Raw genomic sequence first — 23,325 nt, 5'->3', positions numbered from 1 at the left:
CTCCTGTAAGTGGATTCACCCCCCAGGTCAGAAGAGCAACTCCTGGAACAGCACAACAAGTGGCAAAGGACACAGCTAGCAACGGGCTGGAAGAGAGAGAATATCAAGGGATCATTTTCAGTTTAACTCAAACACATTTTGTAGAATCCAAGCTAAGAACAAATAATCTATGTATCCAATGAAGTATTCCAGGAGGTAGAACTGGTTTAGGGAATCCTCTTTAAGGAACATTAAAGTAAGGGAGGCAGTTTTTGTGGGAGACGTGATTGCCTCTTTTGGTTTGCCAGCTGGGAGCAAAATAGTCCAGAGTCCAGGGGAGAGCACTCTGGGTTTGAGGATAGTTTTGTACCTTCCTGGAGTCGCTCGATTTGTCTCTATAGGAGTCATCATGTCCTCTTGACATGGTTAAAGTAAGGACTACAAGACATGCCTACTTTGCCTGGTGTTCTGGTCTAATGTCAGTGCTAGATATAAATAAGGGACAGCTGGCAACAGGTCAGGTAGAACACAATACTGCATGATTTGGAAAAAAAATATAGTCAATTCTGGAAACAGTTCTACTCCTTTATACCACATCACCCAATTAGTGATACGGAATAACAATGGCTGACCTCGATGAGGACCATGATTATACTTTTTATAATTAATCAGGGGCCTCAGTATGGTGCCAGTTCCAGAACAACAGTGAATGCCAGGTGACTGTTGAATAGTGCCAATGCCATAACTGGGTTTATGGATAAGGGATTTTTCAGGAGGAGGTCACACAATGTTATGTACATAGAAGAAAACCAGCTAAAATTCTACAATGACAATGATTAAGGCCTGCTCCTCAATAGGCACAGTTTTCATAGCAGACTTTGTATGGACTCTTGTGAAAGACTTGAGTCTAGATAAACTGAATCTACTAGTTCCTGTTTACATGCACAGGGATTTATTCTTTCTTAAGAAACTAAGGAGGTGCCTCAAGATTACTTTCTCCCTGCAGAAACCATTATTCCACTTCTGAGTAAGAGAAGATTATGGTGTTCAGTGGCCCAGTGGATTACAGATTCCACAGTGCACTCCACTGTGACCCACTCGATTAGATTCCACAGTGTACTCTGGTTTTAACAATGGCCAGTTCCCAGAGGGAGGCAATCTTTACTCCACATGCAAATGCATGAAACAGTTCCTCCTATTTACAGGGCTCTAGCTTCACTCTAGTTTCCACTTTCTCCCATTTAAGCAGAGGTTGTCTTCTTTGTTTTTAAAGACACACTCTCCACCTTTGTTCTTTTTAATTTCTTCCCTAATCTGTTTTTTATCTTTGATCTACGGACTACTGGCCTCATGCATCCTCAAATAAATTACTTTGTTCATATTTTCCCCAAGGTAAGCGCCTCTAGACCTCACAATCTTCAAAGCCAAATGTCCTGGATTGGGATACACACATTATCTGTTTCCTCTATCCTGCAACCTCTTATTTGTCCCTTACCTCTATTCTGGAAATAGATTTAGCTAAGGTAGTGATATGCATCATGTGACCTGGGAACGCCTGGCTTCCTAACTTGTACACAATGTAATTTTCCAGATGAAAGATTAAGAAGATGCCTCTGTGTTGTTATCTCACATATGCCCAGAAATGAGAATTTAGATGGCTAAAAAGCAGGGCAAATATTTTAACTGCTGTTTGTTCAATAAGGTAGTTTATAGCTTATAAGAACAGATCCCTTCTTTGCCCCGTGGGACTCTAAAAAGCTAGCTTTATTCTGGGTGGGGGAAAACTGTGGCTCATAAACATTTTTATTTTTCCTGAATCAGCCCTTGTGTTAAAAAAAAAAAAAAGTTGTACAATCTTTCTCCAAGGTCTGTGGAAACCAGTTGGATTCAAAGGTATTAGTGTTATGAAAAGCCCTTTTAGAAAAGCACACATGAATTTAATTTATTGAGATAGGCAATTTTATGTGGAAGTTTAATTTTTGACCTGTGTTGAAATCACAGAAAATCTTGAGACTCAATTTTGGCATTTAAATCAATGTGCTCAGGGGCATGAATGAAAATTGAGTAAGTTGATAAGCCACATAAACAAAACTGAAGATATTTACCCAGGACAGCATGGCCATATTCAGCATCTGGGGGAGAAAAAAAGCCCTGAATCAGGGGACATCAGAGCTTTCTTATAGTTAAAGGGCAAAGATATTCCAACTTGAAAACTGTGAAATTTACTTTCTTGTGATGTTTTACTTTTTCTAAAATTTTATGTTAAAAGTAATGAATATACTTCTAGAACCAGTATCAACAGTGGGTATGGTATTAAAAGCAAAACAAAACAAAACCAAAATTCACCAATAACACAGTGGAGAAACGTATTATGGGTCTCTAAAATAATCTTTTTAAAGGGGGGCCAGAGATTGAATCTAAAGGTGCTTAACCACTGGGCCATCCCCAGCCCTTTTAAATTTTATTTTTTTTATTTTTATTTTTTTATTTTTTTTAAAGAGAGAGTGAGAGAGGGGAAGAGAGAGAGAGAGAATTTTAATACTTATTTTTTAGTCATCGGCGGACACAACATCTTTGTTTTGTATGTGGTGCTGAGGATCGAACCCGGGCCGCACGCATGCCAGGCGAGCGCGCTACCAGTTGAGCCACATCCCCAGCCCTTAAATTTTATTTTGAGGAAGGTTCTCACTAAGCTGCTTAGGGCCTTGCTAAGTTCCTGAGGCTGACCTCAAACTTGTGATCCTCCTGCCTCAGCCTTTTGAGCTGCTGAGATTACAGGTGTGTGCCACCATGCCTGGCTCTAAAATGATTTCTAACAGAGTAAAACAAGTTTCTTGAGATAGTATTACCTTCATTTTATGGATGAGCAAATGTTAGATAAGCAATAGCTATCAAGTGTGGTTCAATACAGCAAATGTATGGAAAAGGGGGAATACCCAACCTAGTCTGTGTACTGGGGGCATGGAAGGGGAACGCTGCTAGGAAGAAGTGACATTTAAACTGAGACATGATAGTGACGTTTAAACTGAGACATGAAGGATGAACAGGTGGTACATGGGCAAAAAGGGCCAGGTAGGGGATGGCATGTTTGAAGGCGAAAGTAAGAAACATGGCAAGTTTGAGTGACAGAAGGAAGTTCCAGGTATCTGGATTGTGGATAGCAGGTGGGAAGTTATTGAGAGGACAGAGAGGTTGAAGATTACAGTGAGGTGTCTACACATAGCTTCTTGGCAGATGAAGAGTCAAGGAGGATTTCTGTGTTTTAAAGAGGTAGAAAAGAATGATCAAGATCTGCTTTTTAGAACTAGGATCACTCTGCTGCCACATGAGGTCAACAAATATAGACAAGCAGATGTTTATTCTCTTTATGAAAGAGGCTCACGTTAGGCATTTTGGAGGAAGCAGAATCATGAACACACTGACATAATTTTTATCAAATGCTTAGATGGAATGAACAGCCTTCAGATAGCTTGTATGTTTAATCTATCTTGCAGATTTCCCAAAATATACCGATGGAGCAAGTTGGCACAGACAGCAGATCCTCCTCTCACTCAGTGGCTCTTCGGTCTAATGACACCAGGGTGATCATAGTTTGCATTTGCAGCTCTATTATTCTTGGCTCTACTTTATCTTTTCAGGGTCTTTTAAACTATTTTGTTAAGTTTTGTATATTTTTTCAAGTTATCTGAAGTCTTGTATAAAATAAGGCAGAGTAAAAAGTTAAGAAAATGAAGAGGTATCTATAGGATTTTGATTAGAAACTTTGTGTACCATGAAAATATACTAGTGAAAGAAAAGAGAGCTCTAGGAAACCGTAGGTAGGAAGAGGACAAACAAAAGTAAAGGCTAGAGACAGAAAACAAACCTAGCAGTATCTGGATTATATTTTGAAGTTTGGTTTATCATGAAATCTTTAAATACGGTAATACTGAAGTTGTTGAAGTCTACGAATTTTAGTAAAGAGATCTATTTTGAGATAGAAGATTAGAAAAGTCCTATCCTCATCCCTTAAATACTAACTATGATGTTTTGCTATTAAAATGTGATCAGAACTAAATCTCAAAGACCTAAGGAGCAAATCTGAGAATGACTGGTTTATTATTTCAGGCCAATTATTCCATATCCTCATTCTCCTAATCATATTGTTCAATGCTTAATCAGAAATCCCATCTGCCTTTTCCACTCTTAGATATGCTTTGGAAGTATCTCAAACCTAGAGACACATACAGCTATTTCTCCTTTTATCATTTATTCTTCATTATTTTTTTCATTAGTCTTTTTGAACCTTCTATCCTTTGAATTTCTTAGCAGTTTGCTTCCATGTTGTGGGCTACATTGGTATCTGGCTTTCAAAGGGAAAATGGGGAGGAGAAAGTCTAAGGGCTCAGAGTCTCTCTAAGGGGAGGCCTCAGTGGAACTTCTGGGTAGATGCTCCACTCCTTCACACCTCCACCCAGTGGTTCTACCTAAGTATAGTTTCTGGTTTTTTTTTTTTTTTTTTTTTTTTGTGTGTGTGTGGTGCTAGGGATTAAACCCAGGGTCTTGTGCATGCAAGGCAAGCACTCTACCAACTATGCTATATCCTCAGCCCCGAAGTATGGTTTCTGGACCAGCAGTATCAGCATTACCTGGGAACCTGTTAGGAATCCTGGTGATCCAGAGGCTTGCTGAAGTTTGAGAAGCTACACCATTACTAATGTGATGCTTGTCACCATCTGGCCAAGCCACATGTGCTAAGCCTACAGAAACCACTCTGCTCCAGTACTGACTGTGTAAGGTAAGTCACACACTTTCAGTTGTCTTTCGGTATGTATCTTGACATATGCCAGTGGAAAGAACCCAGGGCTGTCAATCAATTTTGTTATCAAATTGCAGAGGTACTGTGGCAATATCCCTCAACTCCTCTGTATCATCTATCTGGATTTAACTTAGTCATACAGCTACAAGGGTTTAGACCATGAGCGTACTTTAATGGTGAGCTGAAGTAAGTGTGGTGCAAGTATTGATGACTTGATTCTAGGCCACAGATAGACTGAAGCTCGCTGTACTTTTTCTACTATTGACTCTGTTGGAACATTTTCATAGGAAAATGTTTTAAAAATGCTTTATTATTATCAGTCAGGAGGTGTGAGTTCTATTTCTGACTATGATGTTGACTAGCTATGTAAAAAGGGGCAACGTATTTAACTTCTCTGGTCCTTAGATTTCTCAACTATAAAAGTAAGAGGCATTTTCAGTGACCAAGACTGGAACTCAAGTCAAACTTGCTTTAGGTAAAAAAGACTCAATAACAAGACCAAAAAAAAGGCAGAGGTTATAGATATTTAGCTGTTTGATCTTGATGAGCAAAGTAACCTGTAGCATTTGTTTCTTTACTTGTAAAATGGGAGATACTTAACAGAGTGTCTTAAGAATTAAATGCAGTGATGATGCAAATAATGCACTTAGCAGAGTGTTCATAAATGAGCACAGTGTTTACTTGTTCATTTATTCACTTATTCATCCATCCAAATTCTCATTGCCTATGTCAACCGCCTTGCCAAATGTGGCAATATAGCAGTGAACAAGGAGTGTAGAAAGGGTGACAGACTTTAAACACATTAACAGAAGTACTATGAACTCTCCAAGTGTAAAAATAGCCAAAAGAAAAAGAACACATGAAACAAGACAGAATAAGACAGAATCTAAACAGGGAGGACTGGAGGTAAGGCCTGATAATCATCCCAAATCGTTTTTTCTAATTTATTTTTTCAGACTTAAAACAATATGGGTATATATTAAGACTTGTGGATATAAAACTGTCTTTAATATAATTATATCTTGATTAGGAATTTCACTTTATCAAATTACAAAAAAAAACCACACACACAAAAAACAAACAACTGGACAAACTAGATTGTTCACATGTAAAATCTCTTTTGAAAATATTGATGTTTCTGCCCCCTACAATAGTAGCTGTCATGGCTTTTATCAAGTTCAGAGAAACTAGCTGAGTGTGGTGGCACACATCTATAATCCCAGCAGTTCAGGAGGCTGAGGCAGGAGGACTGAAAGTTCAAAGCCAGTCTCAGCAACCTAGTAAAACCCTAAGTAACTTAGGCAGACCCTGTCTCAAAATAAAAAATAAAAAGCTCTGGGGATGTGGCTCAGTGATGAAGAGACCCTGGGTTCAATCGTGGGTACTAAAAAAAAAAAAATAGACAAAAGGAAATTAACATCTCTGTGAGGAGTTCTCACTAGAGTGAAAGATCAGAAGTGTACCCTTTAAGTGTTGTGATGATTTTGTGAAGAATTAAAATTTTCAATAACACAAATAAACGTATGAATAAGGAAAATAACACTATTTCACTGGGGCTGGGCAAGAAAAGACCTAGTAATTTTTTTCAAAACTTGTATGCAAAACTAAATTACATTTTAAACGGAGATATCTTTCCACTGAGCGTCATTACATGGGATCTTTCTACTTGGGCCCTTCCTGCCCAAGGCTATTGTAAAATAGACACTATTAGACTTAACAGTGGGGGGATTCTGTCAATCCATTTCCATAAATTATTTTTTCCTCTTTTAAAACATAACATTGCTTTGTTTACTAAGCACTAGTTCTTATGCAGTTGTGACAAAGAATTCTCTTTAGACATTAGGAACAATCAAGAGAAACTTTAATTTTATGTCTGTTTATTGCACTTAATAAACTTAATTTAAATTACCTGACTTTTAAATAACTTCCTAGAGAAAATGCAGCCTTTCTAAAGCTTAAGTAATGTGTCAGGAGAGCTATAAAATGTTGTACTACATCAAGAAAACTATATTTTGAGCAGTTCTGAAGACAATTGGTTCATACAAAAATTAATTTCATCCTCCTGATTATTCTCCCAGAATAAATGATCTTAATGTTACAAAATAAAATTTCCTTTTTTTCAAAAACAAAAGAAAGCCCAAAACCTCAATCAAACCAAGTCAATTTAACTTCTATTTCCTGCATAAATTCCACATTTGAGCTTTGAAATGAGTTTTTGGAGGAAGTCTCTACAGATAATTGTTCTGAAGATGTCTCCCTAGAATCTTGTTAAGAGTTTTCTATTTCTAAACAAGTTTCAAGTTATAGATACTGTCAGGCAGCAGAGGGCTGATGCAAGCTAAGAACTTAAGGAAAACAAAGACACAAAAGCTAAAACATTTTTTTAAAAGGCAAGAAATATGAAAATAAAATTTTTTTGTTAGTGATCATATTCAGGGCATGAAGATTGTGGTATTATATTAAAAACCTTTTTTCAAGAAAGAAAATAAAAGATAAGAGCTAAAGGAATTTTTGAAAACGGAAAGACTCTTACTAATTTAGGAAGAAGATAAGAAAGATTGGCTGCAAAAAAACAATTATAGAATATAAAACAAAACACCAAAATGAACGTTACTCTATTGTTGACCTCTGAAATACAGCATTCTCATCCAGGGAGAAGCAAATGGTGACTCTTGAATTAAGTTACATCAGTTCAGTTTAAATTAAGGGAAAGATATTTGAACAAAGACTCTGGAATTTTCAGAGAGGTGATTCCCATCCTTTGATCCCATCCATGAAAATCAGAGTTTCCAGAGGAGTCGTCCAATCTCTTAATCTATTTCTCAAACCACTTGAAAGCAGGGACCACCTACTGAATCCCTCCATGCGTCCTCCCTCCTAAAACACCCAGTGCCTGCCACACGGGAGACACATACTTTTCCTTTTCCCAGTTGAACCAGATGGTTTAATTTTCTGACCCTCCTCCCACTTTTTAATTTATAGGGTCCTATAAAAAAAAAGCAACTTTGTTCACCTATACAAAATAGAGTCAATGAATTTTGAAGAGTCTTTGAAATGTTTAATAAAACCTAATTTATAAAAAAACGAGGTTGAGAATAAAATTATCCCTGCAATTTTGGAGTCTACCTAGGAGTTGTGTGTGTGCAGCTGTTGGGGGAGGTGGGCCCTTAGGCCCTTACCTCTGACTGCATTGCCTCCTCTTCCCTTTGGGACTGAGCCTTTGGTCAATGGACAGTATTTGCAAATGCTGACATCTACAGGGACCAGGCTGGCAATAAAACAGTGAAGTGGGACTACTTAAAAACAAAGTGGTGAGGGTGGTAGGAAGTGCTACACAGGTTTGGGTGGCAGATAACCTTGTGGAAATGCACAAAAGCAGCCCAGAAGTCTGGGGCTTGATGTTAACATTTTCTGTTTATGTGTTAGCAACTACTGAAAATTGTAGGAGAGCCCAGCAGGCCAAACAAAAAATTACCTTTCCAGGCTGCTGCTCTGCTCTCTTGGGTCTACGTGAAAGACATTCTCCAGGAAGGATGTGTCTACCTGAATTTGTGCATGCTGCTCCTTTGCTCTCAAATTCACTCACCTGCCCCTTACTAATACTTCTATTTCATATATGGCCAATTCTTACTTATCCTCTAAGATTCAGTCTGGACACTGGAAAACACCAGGGACTGGGGCTGCAGCTCAGTGTAAGAGAGCTTACCTAGCATACATGAGGCCCTGGATTAGACCCCAGCACCTGCCAAATGAGAGAACTACACCAAGAACATTTTACTGCACCCTTCTCACTTGGCCTCCGTGTCTGTGCTGGGTCCCACAGCACTTCTTACTCCTTATTCTATAACAAGCTGCCTTGCTTGCCCATTCTCTAATATATTTATTTTTGTGTGTGATGACTCTGTGCTACTCATCTTTATATTCTCTATGACTGAAAATGATGCCCAAATGAGCCCTCACAAACTGCGTGAAAAGCATTCTTCTAAAACTACCACTTATAATACCATCATCCAATGGGAACATTTGATCATGTCTTTTATTTTCACATCATCTTGTTTGAAGAGAGAAGAATAAAACGAAGGGACATTAAGACTATATGAACCTAGATTACTAATAAAAGGTGTGTACTTTTGTGACATATTTTCCAAGTGGTTATAAAAATGTAATAGACAAAAATGTAAGTTACTATGATAGTTAACTCTTCATATGCATATTTATCAGAATATCTGCATATAAGAAGGTACATGGGCCGGGTGGTTGGCACACACCTGTAATCCCAGTGGTTTGGGAGGTTGAGGCAGGAGGATCACGAGTTCAAAGCCAGCCTCAACAACTTAGATATGCCCTAAGCAACTCAATGAGAACCTGTCTCTACATAAAATACAAGTGGCTCACTGGTCAAATACCCCTGGGTTCAAAAACTGCTACAAAAAAAAAAAAAGGTACACAGGACTGAAGAATCCACCATTGGCAGGCTTGCTGTCAACAAATTTATAAATGGTTTCTTTTTTCTCATGACAATAAAAGAGTCCAACTTTCAGAGAATCCCCGTGTTTCATTGCTTTGTCCAGACTAATGACTAAACTTGATGATATGTACAAACACTTTTTCTTGACTTTTCATACCATGGCTCATAATATTAAATGATTTTATTTTAAGAACTTCTATATATTAATATCTCTATTACTAAGTTGAGACCAAGTTTGTTCTTCCTGCCACTTGAAATCACTGTTTAATACCAAAGGAAAAAAGAGAGAGAGAAAAATTCCTATACTTATAAAATGTTTATGTTCTTATTACATTAGCAATATACACACACCAAGAGACTAATCATAACAATCTTTAGAAAATGTGCAGAGCTTTATCCTGGTCCAGACACACATCTACTAGACTCGTGTGACTGGGTGATGAATAATATTCACAGCTCCCCTGCAGCCCACAAAATGTTTACATTTGCTTAAGTGCTTACTGGTAAAACCTTCAGTAAATTTGAAAAATGTCTCCTGTAAATCCCTATAATACTTAAGCTAAACCCTGTTCTTTAAGTTAATAATGCCAACTAAACAATCCATTCATTTCATTTCGAAAACTCAATCTTCATCATTCATTTAAAACAAGGTATTGGTTGACCCCGATTCCAAGTGTTTTAATTTATCCTCTCTAAATAACCTTTTGCTCTGCTCTTATCATGCAATCCATCCTGCTTACAGCCCACACCTACAGCTTGCAAGTTATGGATCACTCTCATCTGATCCATTAAGATGGAAAAACCTATGCTGACATGGATTATTTCCCTGTCAACATTGCTAAGCTGGAAAATGGATAATTCAAAGGAGACATAATCAAAATATAGATGTCTTTCAAAATAAAAAAAGAAAGGTCCAGACCAGCCCTCTCTCCTGCAGGAGGTATTCACTTTCCACTCAGTCCTCATTGTATCTTCTTTGTCTGACCTCTCAGAGCCCTTCTTGTTTCTACCAATTTATTCATTTCATTCAACACATTTTTATGGATTGCCTTGTTCTGTCTGCTAAGCATTCTGTGCATATGGCTTTTTTTTTTCCATCCAGATTATAAAGCTTTGACCATTATAAAAAAGATTGACAGTGCTGGTAACATTACAGGTGAAAATAAATTCTCAATGAGTTGAATAAAAGAGAGATTTACTGAATTCTAAAAGATTTAGAAGAAACATTAAACCTTCACATTTTTAAGAATTTTAATTAAGAATACCAGAAAAAAGGGTACTACTTAAAACAATCATGTGTAAGCTATGTTTGAAATTTAATTCAGAAGGATTTCAAGTTTGATAAAGATGGCTAATTAAAGGTGTCTGCATCCCTCTGTCCTCTCTGAAAGCAATAAGGAGAACAGAAAACAGAAACCTTCCACTGTGATAGGACCAGGAACCAACCTTATAGAAGAATGTCAAATGCAGTGAAAACAGAGGGGAGTGAAAGAGGATGCAGACCTCTACACCTGGATAAAAGAGAAGATATAGTCAATATTACACTTAACAATCTCTTCTTTAACTGTGACTGCAAAATGCAGAAAGAAGATAACATAACTGTATGTGTTGAGGGAAGGAGGCATGAATTACAGGTAGAAAGTTACAAAGTGGAGTCGGGTTTGGGATGGAGAGCAGGCCTAAAATAAGCTAAAATTATGAGAAAGCTGCCCTAGAAGGAGAAGCCTTAGGTGTCCCCATTTCTACCTCTCGTGCTTAATTGCTCCCTGTACTTTTTCCTGGCCTTGGAGTCTTGGACCAGGTATGAAACATCAGGCCCACGTCTGGGCAATCAAACTTTCTCTCCCAAACCTTTGGAACTGAACAGAGAACCCACCTGGAAGACCTTGGGGACAAAGGCTGAAGTTGCCATTTTGGTGATGAGTCAATTTAAGTGAAGAAGGATGAGAAGAACCAATGTTCAGAGAGAGAAAACAAAAGTAGAAAAAGGCAAGAAGAGTGAAGTTGGAAGCTAAACTACGACTAAGAAGTGGTAAGTGGGCCACTCTTTCCAGAAGCGAAAAACCAGAAAAACTGAATGGCAGAGTTTATTTAACAGACTCACGTCCGAGAAGGAAGACTCACCTGTCCACATATTAAGTCAGAAGAAAAGGACCCAACAGGGTAGCATGGTTAAAGGCAGTTCTGACAGAGTCCTCAGCAAGAGTCTGAACTGCACGACCTCCTCCTAGGCAAGTTGGTCTCAGGGGAGCCAGGAGAACATAGATGGAAAAGGAGTCTCCAGGGACCTGACAACTGCCAAATAGATCTTAGAAAAGAATCACTTTAAACTGCTGTGTTTTAGCCTCCTAAGAACTCGGATATATCATCTTAGGGAGAAATATTGGGTATATTCACTTTTTTTTTGGTTTCTTTTAATAAAATTTGTTCTTTTTAGTTATGCATGACAATAGAATGTATTTTGACATATCATACATACAAAGAGTAGGGGATACTCACTACTGCTCTTCTTCTGACTCTCCCTCTTGGTCATGCTAAAACCACTATATCCATTTAATAGAAATTAGAATCAGTATTACAAGGAGACATGGAGTCTCTTTAGGTAAAAGGAGTTCAAGAACTGGACACCCATAATATATAAGGGCTAGAGGGAAAGGAGTTACTAGTGAGGATACAAAACAGAAAAGAAATAGGAGGCTCAGGGACCTCAGAACTAAACCACTTCTTGATTTTGCCTATGACAAGTCCCACTTACTAACATATGTGGCCAGACTAGGAGAAGCTGCAGACCCCTCTGTCTTGGGTGTGACTATGCTCTAGGGGCACAGATGTAGGTGTTGGGCTCCAAGTTAATAAACTCTGTGGTGAGGATGTGATAGCAAAGGTTAAGATAGCTCCATTATGACCCCTCTGGAGCATGCTCTCCAGACTTCCTCTGATGCAAATTCAAGAAGAGCTCTTTAGCCAAATGCACCATGGCTCCGGGTTTATCCATGTGCATCTGGGATACTTCCTGAGTGATGTGACGAACAGTGTACTCAAATTCATCAAGTGGCCCCTAAGCCATTAAAGACTCTGATAAATAATTCTACCATAACAGCCTCAGAGCTGAAGCAAAAAAGCAGAAAGCTATGGGGTCAAGGGTTTCCACAAGAATCATATTTGGTAAACAAGCTGCAAAAGACAACTGAAACAGATAATAACTTGTGTCCCCCAAAATTTCAGGATGAATTTGACATGTCACTTTAAAGATTGTCTTTCTATAAATGAGGAAAATAGGAAGAGCAGTATTTTCCCAAACATGATAAAAGAAACAATATTTCAAAAAATTTTTAATGATAACTAATACTTCAGACATATGCAAGGGGCTTATGTGTGTGGGCACATGCATGCTCACTACTGGGGGCTGAACCCAGGTCCTTGCATGTGTTTGGAAATGCTCTATCACTGAGCTATACTCTCAGTCCTTTTTTGCTTCCTGCTCCCTCCCTCCCTCCCTTTCTTCCTTCCATCCTGCCTCCCTCCTTCCCTTCCTTCCTTCCTGCTAGAGATTGAACCCAGGCCTCCCAAATGCTAAGCGCATGCTCTACCAGAGTTACACTCCCCCAGCCTTGGAACTGGCATTTTCCATAGGCAATTGACAGGGAATTAAAACCTAACTACAGTCCTCTGAATTCTCCTTTAGAAAATGAAACAAATAATATTATAACAACATAGATCTTATTTTCATTAAATTATCTTTTAGCTGTAAAGGCTTTCCCCATTGATTCTAAAGAAAAGTTATAAAGATTTCTACATTGTTTAAAATGAAAAGTATTATATATTTTTAATGTGATTGACTCTTCCCAAAATAATCATCTTATTTATTCAATACATTCAAAGTCACTTTCTTCATCATCTGTAACAACACAGACAAAACATAGCCCAGAAGAACAGGCAGGCGAGCAGCACCAAGGCTAGTAATCAAGACCATAATAGGACCAGATGCATTTTCATTTCCTTGAAACACAGTGGAGCTGCAGTTTATTCAGTTTATGTAGGTCAGCCCTAAGGTGAAAATGTATTATACTCAAAATTATCCTTCAAAATCCCCTGAAGTCATCCATAAAGTACGCTGTGCAAGGTTAGGTACATGCAAGTATGGAAAATAATGACTGTGTTCATTAAAGTTTGAGAATTTCAGAATTAAATTAAAAGAGGTAACAAAAGAAAAGGTTGTTTTTAGATGGCTGGGCATTCAAACCACTGTGCCATAAGGCTATTTCCAGTGGAGGAGAGGTGGGCGCTCTAAGGGCTGTTTCCCTGAGAGGTTTATTCTTTTCTACCTTAATTGCATGGGCATGGTCAGCATGGGCAGCATGCATGAACAGTAATGTCTTTTTACTGGTGGTGAGTGTCAGGATTCAACCCAACCATGAAGGTGCAATCTCTCTGGGATTATGTTATACTCTTTCCTTTGCTACCCCATCTTAAAACGAATCACCTGCCACCTACACAAGGCACTGTGGAATTTAATAAAGGTGGATATACATGGAGACAGTGGAACTATCAGTGAGAAGACTGATAGTCCTTAAAAAACAACCAAAGTTGTAGAATAGAGGAATAAAGGGGGAAGCAGATGTGTGGTTATCTTGTGGGAGACCAGTGGTGCACAGGAAAACAGGGGGAGGCTTGAAGAGCAGACAGTCTAATTGGCTTTGTTGGCAAATGGAACCACCTTTGGTTCTGAGTTGAGCAACAGCAGAACTCAACTCTCCTGGATCTCCTGGTCCACGCTTCATGAGATTTCACCAGGACCTGTAGCAGGTCTTCTCGTTTCCCTCCTATAACCCTATAATGTATTTTCCGAAGGGCAATGGAGGGATCCTTTTAGCCTAAATCTGGTCACAGCTGTTCCATCTCTGTAATTCATTTCTGGCTTCCCACTGCACACAGAACTCATGCCAGACTTCTTATCACAGTCTACTTCTGCCTGCATCTCACATCACTTTCCTCCTTGTTCACTGGATTCTGGCTATAATGTTCACCTTGCCTGGCCTGCTCTTTGGCACAGATTCCAAGATACTTTGGGAAGCTGAAAAAATTTGTCCATCATATGAAGAGGATAAGAAGTGTCTGGCTGTGGAATACTAATAAAAATATGTAAGGAAAAGGATAGATTTGGGAGAGAAAATGATATGCATATGCAAGGGAAGAGGGAGATGGGAAGGAGGCTCGTGACTACCAACCAAGGAGCTAAGGTAGACAAGGAAGCAACAGAGAGAAGGGCTTAGTAAGGATCAGCCTGAATGGCTTATCTCTTTGGTTCTTACCTTCAAGATACATTCCTTTGGATAAGTCGGCCTTGACTTCCTCAGTTTAGATCAAGTACTCCTCTTTGTTTCCCTGTATCATCTATGGCCTGTCCCCATGATGGTGTCTACCACATTGTACATAAAATGTTTAACTGGTAAGTAGCACGTGGGAGACAGAAGTATGTCCTGGTCACCTCTGCATCTCTAGAGTCTACAAAAGTGTCTGGCTGGTAGGGGCATTAAACGATAGATTTGTTGAGTTAATTGTACCTCTGATATCACTTAATGTCCTTTTTATACATGTGTGCTGCCATCTATTAGGAACCTTTTAGTAACCCTAGTGCACTTCTCTACATAGGCATTTTCCAAAAGCACCCTGATGGTGACAGCACAGACTTCAACAACATGCCACTGTCTACTTTCCACTGATTAGTTTCTGCCCACTGACTTCATGGTGATAAAAGAAACACAATTTTCACTTTCTGAGTTCTTTTTATCACCAAGTATTATTGCTTTCTTCTCCCTATCTTTTGAAAGTAAAACAGATTTTATTTTATTTTATTTTTTTGTCTGGTAAGTATTGAGATATTTATATTTTAAAGCTAATTATGAAAACAGATGAAAGTTCAATAAACTCTACATTTCTCTAGAGTTTCAAACCCCTTCCCTAACATGTACCTTTATTTGCATGATTCTACTAATCTTACAATTATTATCTCCATAGCAATGTTATGAGATGAACAGGTTAAGAAATATGATCTCATTTTATACATGAGGAAGCAGTAGTATGGGAAGATTAATTAAATGACTTGTCAAGCTTAGTCAGAGAACATTTTTCACTTGTCCATGATTACCATGTGGAGACTATCTAAAGGCTAAGATGATTTTTAAACTTTAAAAAAATTTGATAATTAACTTTTTTCCAGTTACCAAGTTAAAAGTGGATGATACTGAATCTGGCTTTTAATATGGCAAAGCTCTCTGACACTTACCTTCTTTATGAGACAGCGAGTTTGCAGATTCAATTTGTAACACAGGTTTGCTCACCCTTCAATGTAAATTTATGATATGTAACAAAAGGAAGCTCTAAGCTCAACTCCCAGCACATAGCAATCATTTCTAGCCTTGCCATTTTTACAAGAAATGACCAAACAAGCTTATCTTTTCCAAATTATAATAAAAATAAGATATGAAATGCCATTAAGGAAAAGCTAATTAAATGGGTCTACACTACAATGTATACCCAAAAAGTGACTTAGAAATATTACACTATGAGGTTTTTTTTTTTTTTTTTTTTGTGTGTGTGTGTGTGTGTGTTCTAGGTAAGATGAGCATTGGGAATTTGCATAAAATAGCCTTAAAAATAAAGAGATTCTGTGAACATCAAAATCATCGCCATGATTCCCTTTATACAGGGTGGCATATAGTCATACAAAGTGTAGTATGTTGAAAGTGAGAGAGACCATCATCAAGGATTCTTCTGTAACAACAGGTGTAAGCTTGGACTGTCCTGGGTAAGCCAACTCCACCTGCAGCCACTGTTCAATGAAATCATGTGGCAGAGACTGTTCTCTCTATAATCCCAATTAACACCTTGTACACACAGAACACTGATACCTGCTCTCCTCCTTTCACTGTCTCAGTTTAATCCCTCAATTTAGTTGAGCTGTTAAAGAGGGGTCCTTGGGCTACAATGTATGCCAAAGAGCTTCCCCCTCCTCACTTACTTCAAGGCCATATAGCTTAAATGGTTCTCACTGGGAGCTGTTCTTTGGTATTCTGTCTCTGGCTTGCACTGAGGGATGCCTTAGAAACCTGTTATTTGCCTTCCTCTACAGAAGTTGCTGAGGACATTCTTCTAACATTATCACTAAGGGTCTGCTCTCTCTCTCTTTTTTTAAAAGTTTTTAAATTTATTTCTTTCATACATGACAACAGTGGAATGCATTACATTAATAATTATCCATTCACAGCCCAATTTTTCATACTTACTAAGAACTAAGAAGAAGTTTGGTTTGCTTAGAGACAGTTACAGGCAATTGGCAGGAATTCAGGGAAATTCTGGTTTTGCCACTTATCACCTGGAGCTCAGAACTCAGTACTCAGTGCTCAATTCTCATCTGATTTAACAGTATATACTTGAAGGTGCTATTGTGAGAAATCTAGATATTATCTGTAACTGTGATTTCAGAAAACACAGAATGAAATTTATAGTTCCATCTTATATACTATATAAATTTGGTTAAGTTTTTCTTATTACCTTGCTATTTATCTCATATCTACTTTCTATAACCCTGATTTTAATTATTCCAAATATTCTTATGATGTCTCTGATCTTTCTGGAATAAAACAATTTACAAAAGAAAAATAACCCACTTTCTTTCACATGGGTTCCATAAAGTGTTCAGTGCCAATCCTTCCTTGTCATGTTTTTCTGGACAAGACTAAAGCAAGAGGATGACAGCCATGCACATGCATAACTGCAGTTATAGAGTCACACAGCAAAGGGCTCCCTTGGAGGATTTCCCCAGATTCTTAAAAAAAAAAATTACAGAACTAGTTTAAGCATAAGTGTTCTGTCTTGGGTATGACTAAATAACTTTTAATCTTTAGCTGTAAATTTTGTTCACCTAAATAAAAATTTTTCAAAACATGAACCAATCTGTCGAAAGGTCAACACATATTTTTTTTCCATAAATGCTTATGGTATGTTTCTGGAATAGATAGGAAACTGTCTATGCACAAAGGCAGAAACAGCTGTCAGCAGTAGAAGTATTTCAAGGATTTTCCTCCCCAGATTTGCTGCTGCCCTCAATAATGACAGGGATCCACACCTTACATGCCAAATTGTAAATTAAGTCTATGAATCTGTATAGATTTATCAAGACATATTATCTCAAATCAAATAAGGTAATAAGTACTAAGAAGAAAATTTCAAAAATAAACTAAGCTTTGTAACTTAAAATGGTCAATAGTGATGAGCAGGAGACCCACCAAAGTTGAGAAATAAAAGTTAATGGATAGTCTATTATCACTATACCCTCATGGCCACCCACTTATATATTTGCTTAGATTAATTATCCTCTGGCCTCACTCCTTTAAAAGAAGGGCACTATTAATTATAGCCCCTAAGGTCTTTGCTACTGATAGACTCTGGGTCCATCACACAGGAGAAAATAAGATGGGCTACTAGTTCATAGGATGGGCCTTTTTCTGATGACCATTCTATGCCTACAGACTATTTGCTAGGCCTCTTCCTATACTTCTCCTGGTTCTAAAGGAGGGCATAATTTCACTGAGAAAAAAATGAGTAGACAGAAATTCCAAATCATTAAGAACTGTGATTTGCCCACAGGCAAGAGCAGCTTTTAGCTCTTGGTATGGGTTATAAAGATTGCACTCTCCCCTCTAAAACAACTTTCCCCAAATAAAAGCACTTCTGCTGATTTCTAAATCTATAAATAACACACAGTTTTGTTTATAACTCAACAAAAGGAAGTAAAATATCAGTAGACCTAAGGGTTTTGTGCTTATAAATTTTCACTGGGCATTTTTGTCCTTTTTAATAAAATGATATTATAAATTCATTAAGAATTGACTAAAAACAGCTAATATTTAAAATCATTTTACACAGACTTTATCTATATTTGTTTCCTTTATTGTTTTATTTAACACATGGTTATTTGATCCACAAGTATTATCCTAATAAATTTTTAAGTTCCAAGAGGGCATTGCCTAGACATATGAAGAGAGGATTCACTTATTTATAAGTCAGTATAAACTACTTGGCCCTTTTTATTCTTCTAGGACTCACACACACCCCCCCCACACACACACAAACATAATTAGATTCAAAAAATATTTTAAAATGTTGGTTTAGAGGTCTCCAGGAAGTTAAACATTTAATTATTAACCATTAGTGATATTAAAATATTTATATACCTTTTAGTTCTACTTAATTGAATTTGGTGGAAAGGAGAGTAATGGAGGCAGTACTTTACTTGGCATATAATAACATTATCAGTTTATCTGGAAGAAAAAAGTTTTAGACACATCCTTCTTTGGAGATCCTATATGGTATATGGATCTGTCTGAAGATCACTTGTGTAATGCAGTGTTTTTTATCTTCAGCTATACAAGAAAGACAAGAACCATGTCTCAAAACTGAAAAAAACAAAACAAAACAAAACAAAACCTATAGTGTAAGTTATTCTCACAAAAACCCCTTCATATCAGATTAACCTTTAGTGCTTTCTGTACTTTATGGGGAGAAGTGAAAAGTACTACATATCCATACCAATTTGTCCCTTTGCAAGTGTGTTATCTTCATTTCAAGCTCAAAGGCAAAAGTCTGGGAAATGCTTCAGAATAAAAAAGCAAAGGAATATTCTACATTGGGAAAGAGAATTATTTTCATGATTTTACCTGATCTGTCCACGAACCAGAGGTCTGTTTTTTGTTCTATTCATGTTTGAGTCAAAGGGCACCTCAAAAAACTGTAAAAAGAATGAAAAAAGAAAAGATTAAATATAATATGAAACAATCCTTCAGTTCTACTTTAGGAATGAAAAAAAGTTTTACAGTAAACTTCATTTTGATAGCATGAACTAATATCTTGGCACTCCTTGAAGAAAAATTCTCTGGAAGAAACACATTTTAGAAACCAATGTGAATCAATGATGAGAAATATTATTTAAAAATTGCTAGATTCTTCAAAGCTTTCAGGTTTAAAGCATTAGTTTTTAAATGATTTCAGAGTGCTTCAAACATCCCAAAGGCTGTGAATAAACCAAGATCCACTAGGCTACTTTAGTCAAGAGCCAATTAAGCAATGAAGGTTCCCAATGAAACTATATACAACTGTTGAGGTGAGATTGTGATAAGGTAACCATCCTTAAAGCAATTAAAGTTCCCAATGAAACTATACAGAAGGTAAGATTGTGATTAAGGTAATCATCTTCTCTGCCTGGGACAATTCTAGTTTATATTATAATGCCAGCATCATTATTAGAACTATCTTTCCCAGCTTGGACAACAGATTGGCCTGAGCAGTCTAACAATTACAGGTAACAGTTTTGTTGTGTATCTATTGAAATAAAAACTCCATGGAATTATCAAAACTTATTTTCCAAAGCCCTAAGGAAAACAAACAAACAAACAAAAAACCTACATAATATAATCTTAAGTTTGTTATCTATGTCTTCTACATTTCACTTCTTTTGGTATAACAGAATGCTCAAAAATCTAACCAGGTTATTTGAGAATATCTTGAACAAAAGGGTCTTGAGGCAAATCAACAGAAGAAATAAAAATTCGGGGCTGGTGATGTGGCTCAAGCAGTAGCGCGCTCGCCTGGCATGCATGCGGCCCGGGTTCGATCCTCAGCACCACATACAACAGAGATATTGTGTCCGCCGAGAACTAAAAAATAAATATTAAAAAATTCTCTCTCTCTCTCTATTTCTCTCTCTATCTATCTTTAAAAAAAAGAAGAAGAAATAAAAATTCAATGGAAGGTTTAAGACAATATTTCCCCAACTATGTTCCCTAAGAGTCCCTGGAGTTGTTCCCAGAAAGAATGATCTTGTTAGTCAAATCATACGTTAAGGGTTCTGAGAAATCCCAGAATGAAGAAATCTAATTAACATTGATTAGCCAGTGTTTCCCAAACTTATTTGACTATGAAATCTTTTTTCAAGAAAAACATGTTTAACAGATATCAAAAATGTTTGTTCTGAGTATATTCAAGTGATAGGAATCATACTTACTCAATGTTTATCAAATCATAGCTCTTTGTATAGTGCATTGTACTCAGCATGAATTCTACAAGTATCAGAAAAAAATACTACTGCTAAAAACTCAGTCTAGAAATAAGTAAAATTTTATTTCATTTATAATTAACTACTAACCGTAAATGTAAAAATGAAAGAAAATTTATTCTGAATTATTTAAGAAATTTAGAATTTATCCTCATAGATTAAGATAACTTGTCATTTGTGTTCCCTCTAATTTTCTTAAAAAATTGACATTTCTTTCCCCCTTATGCTATGGTATACATTTGTCTTTATTTTCAACTTCTTTTACAACAACATCTTCCAACATGATTACTTTTGACTTCTTTCATTTCTTTCAGGTTACTATACTTATTTTACTCACGAAACTCTGTATAGTTATCCATGGTGAAGATTCCCTGTTACTTAATTTCTAGTAGCCCTAGTCCTTGACACTTAATGACTACCCAGTCACAGCTCACTTAGCCAATGGTCAGGTATCTGGGATTCTGAGACCTTTATAATAAAACCACCGCATGTTAAGCATTGTACATGCACTGTAAAAAAAAGTGCAAGCTGGGCCTGTTTTCAGAGCTTTCTGGGCATCACTGCAACACAACAGTGTAGTTGTAGCCAGAACAAGAAATTAAATGCTAAGTGAATAAGCGAGACACAGAAAGACTAATACAATGTGTTCTCTCTCATGTGTGGAAGCTAAGAGAGTTAACCTGAATTTGGAATAGGGATTACAAGAGGGTGATATAGGCAGGGGGTGAGGGTGGTGAAAGGGTGGTTGGACAATGGGTACAAAAACAGTTAGATAGAAATACTAAATTCTGTTTTTCTACAGCACAGTGGGATGAGTGCAATTCACAAAAACTGATTGATTTTTTTTATGAAGATCTAGAAGAGAGGAGATAGAAGGCTCCTAACATAAAGAAATGATACAGAGAAAGAAATGCTAATAACCCTAATTTGATCAGTGCATGCATAGGCTACACTGAACCTTATTAGTAGGTACCATTAATATACATTAATAAAAATTACATTAAAAAAAAAAACAAAACAAATGCTGGGGTGTCTGCATGGTCTGACCTGTTCTACCACAGCCACAGATGCAGAAGACCCCAGAAAGAGATGACAGCGCTCATTATTTTGGTAGTTTCTTTGAACTGGCTTCTGCTGCGAGCAACTGTGGCAGTTGCTGTTTTTAATCAAGCACTGAGTATTACACGTGATGGATGTATCATAAACCAATGTCATACGGATGGAAATTTAGGGTTTTCAAACAATCATTAGGGTTTTTAAACAATTATTCCAACAGGATATATACCTAGAATGTTCCCCTCCTTTTCAAATCATAGTCCTCCCTTGACTGGTTACACTACTTAGTAGGGATTCTCTTGAGACTACATTCCCTCAGTGCTCTTCTTTAGGCTTATCATTCAGTCAATGTACTTTCCTCAGCACCAACTACATGCCATATAACAGGAATATAAAGACCAACTAGAGCCAGTGCTTGCTTTCAAAAAATTCACAGACTATTACAGGGGTCTGCAAACTAAAGCTCATGGGCCAGATCCATACCACACCTGTTTTTGTAAGTCCCACAGCCAATAACAGCTTTTACATTTTTTCTAAACGATTTTTGGAAAAACAAATTAAACGAATTTCTGCCATAGAAAATTACATGAAAAGTCAAATTTCAGGGTCCCCAAAGAAGGTTTTATTGTAATTCAGCTACACTGATTTGTCTTTAAATCAGTACAGCTGTTTCTTTTACATCCTAACAGCAGAGTTGGGTAGTTGCAGGAGACTGTATGGCCCACAAAGCCTAAAACATTTACTGTCTCTTTACTAAAAAAGTTTGCAAAGCCTTAGCCTAATAGAAATAATGAGATACTAGAACCTGGTTAATTATAATAATGAATGTGAAACAATGAGAGATATGTGCAAAGGATTATGGGAGCCTAGAGGATGAGCTTTGAAGCTAGCTGGGGAGGCAGGAATGGAAAGGGGAAATTTCCTTCAAATGCTCTTAAACTGAGGCTTCACGATAATAAGGTAAGAAGTAAGTGCATTCTAGACACAAGGGGAAGCACCAACAAAGGTGCAGGCTGCAGAAATCTGATGAGCTGAGAGGTTAGGACAGTGGAGAGGTTAAGACCCTAGGCTTCTGTAATCACAGAGATCAGGGTTAATTTTCATCTTTGCCACTTACTATCATCTGTGTATTAACTCAGTTTCCTTATATGTAAAACAATAATGCATAACTTGCAAGGTTGATGTAATGATAAAGATAATGCATATAGAGCATAATGCCTGGCAAATAGGAGGTGCTTGATAATGAGTAAGTTAACTGCCACTCCTATCAGTGTTGCTGGATGGCTAGTGATGAAGCTCTGGAGATGGGCAAGGAACCAGATCAGGGAGAGCCTTACACCATGCTAACGGACCAAGACTACTGAGCAGGAGGACCCCTGTGACTGCCACTTGGAGGATGGTTTAGACAGGAAAGACTAGCAGGATGAGGACCTGAATAATGGTGTGACAGTGGAGAGGAACAGAAACCAGGATTTTCCTTTGTCCCTAAAACAACAAACACTGCCTAATGTGTACATCCCAAGTCCTGGCATCCAATCTATCTTTAAATAAAACCACTATGTGTGTAAACTTGACTTGCTCTTTTTAAAATTGCACTTAATTAATTTATGGTTTATTGGTGCATTATAATTATACATAATAGTAAGATTTATTATGCCACACCCATATATACACATAATTTGAACAATCTCTTCTCCCAATACTTTTTCTTTCACTCCCCTCCTCCTTCCCCCATCTATTTACTTGATTCTACTCATTTCTCATTTATTATTATTGTTACTATAATTATTACTTAATTAGTACATTATAATAATATAAAAGCAGGATTCATTGTAGTATACTCTTTCATGACATAAGATAATTTAGTAAATTTTCTTAGTACTTTCCCATGTCCTCCTTTCCTTCCTCTTT

The 23,325-nt window shown here is 37.3% G+C and overlaps 1 protein-coding gene across 1 annotated transcript in view; it reads right to left on the bottom strand.

The window, feature by feature from the left end:
• Positions 1-23,325, bottom strand: part of LOC143389260 (protoheme IX farnesyltransferase, mitochondrial) — a 133,442-nt gene that overhangs the window by 29,391 nt on the left and 80,726 nt on the right. The window contains exon 5 of the mRNA XM_076842428.1: positions 18,965-19,035. Coding sequence (XP_076698543.1) covers positions 18,965-19,035 — 71 coding nt within the window. The remainder of the gene's footprint in view (positions 1-18,964; positions 19,036-23,325) is intronic.

The sequence above is a fragment of the Callospermophilus lateralis genome, unplaced genomic scaffold (genome assembly GCF_048772815.1).
Source record: "Callospermophilus lateralis isolate mCalLat2 unplaced genomic scaffold, mCalLat2.hap1 Scaffold_386, whole genome shotgun sequence".
Classification (NCBI taxonomy): domain Eukaryota; kingdom Metazoa; phylum Chordata; class Mammalia; order Rodentia; family Sciuridae; genus Callospermophilus; species Callospermophilus lateralis.
This window is presented reverse-complemented; position numbering and strand designations above follow the sequence as displayed.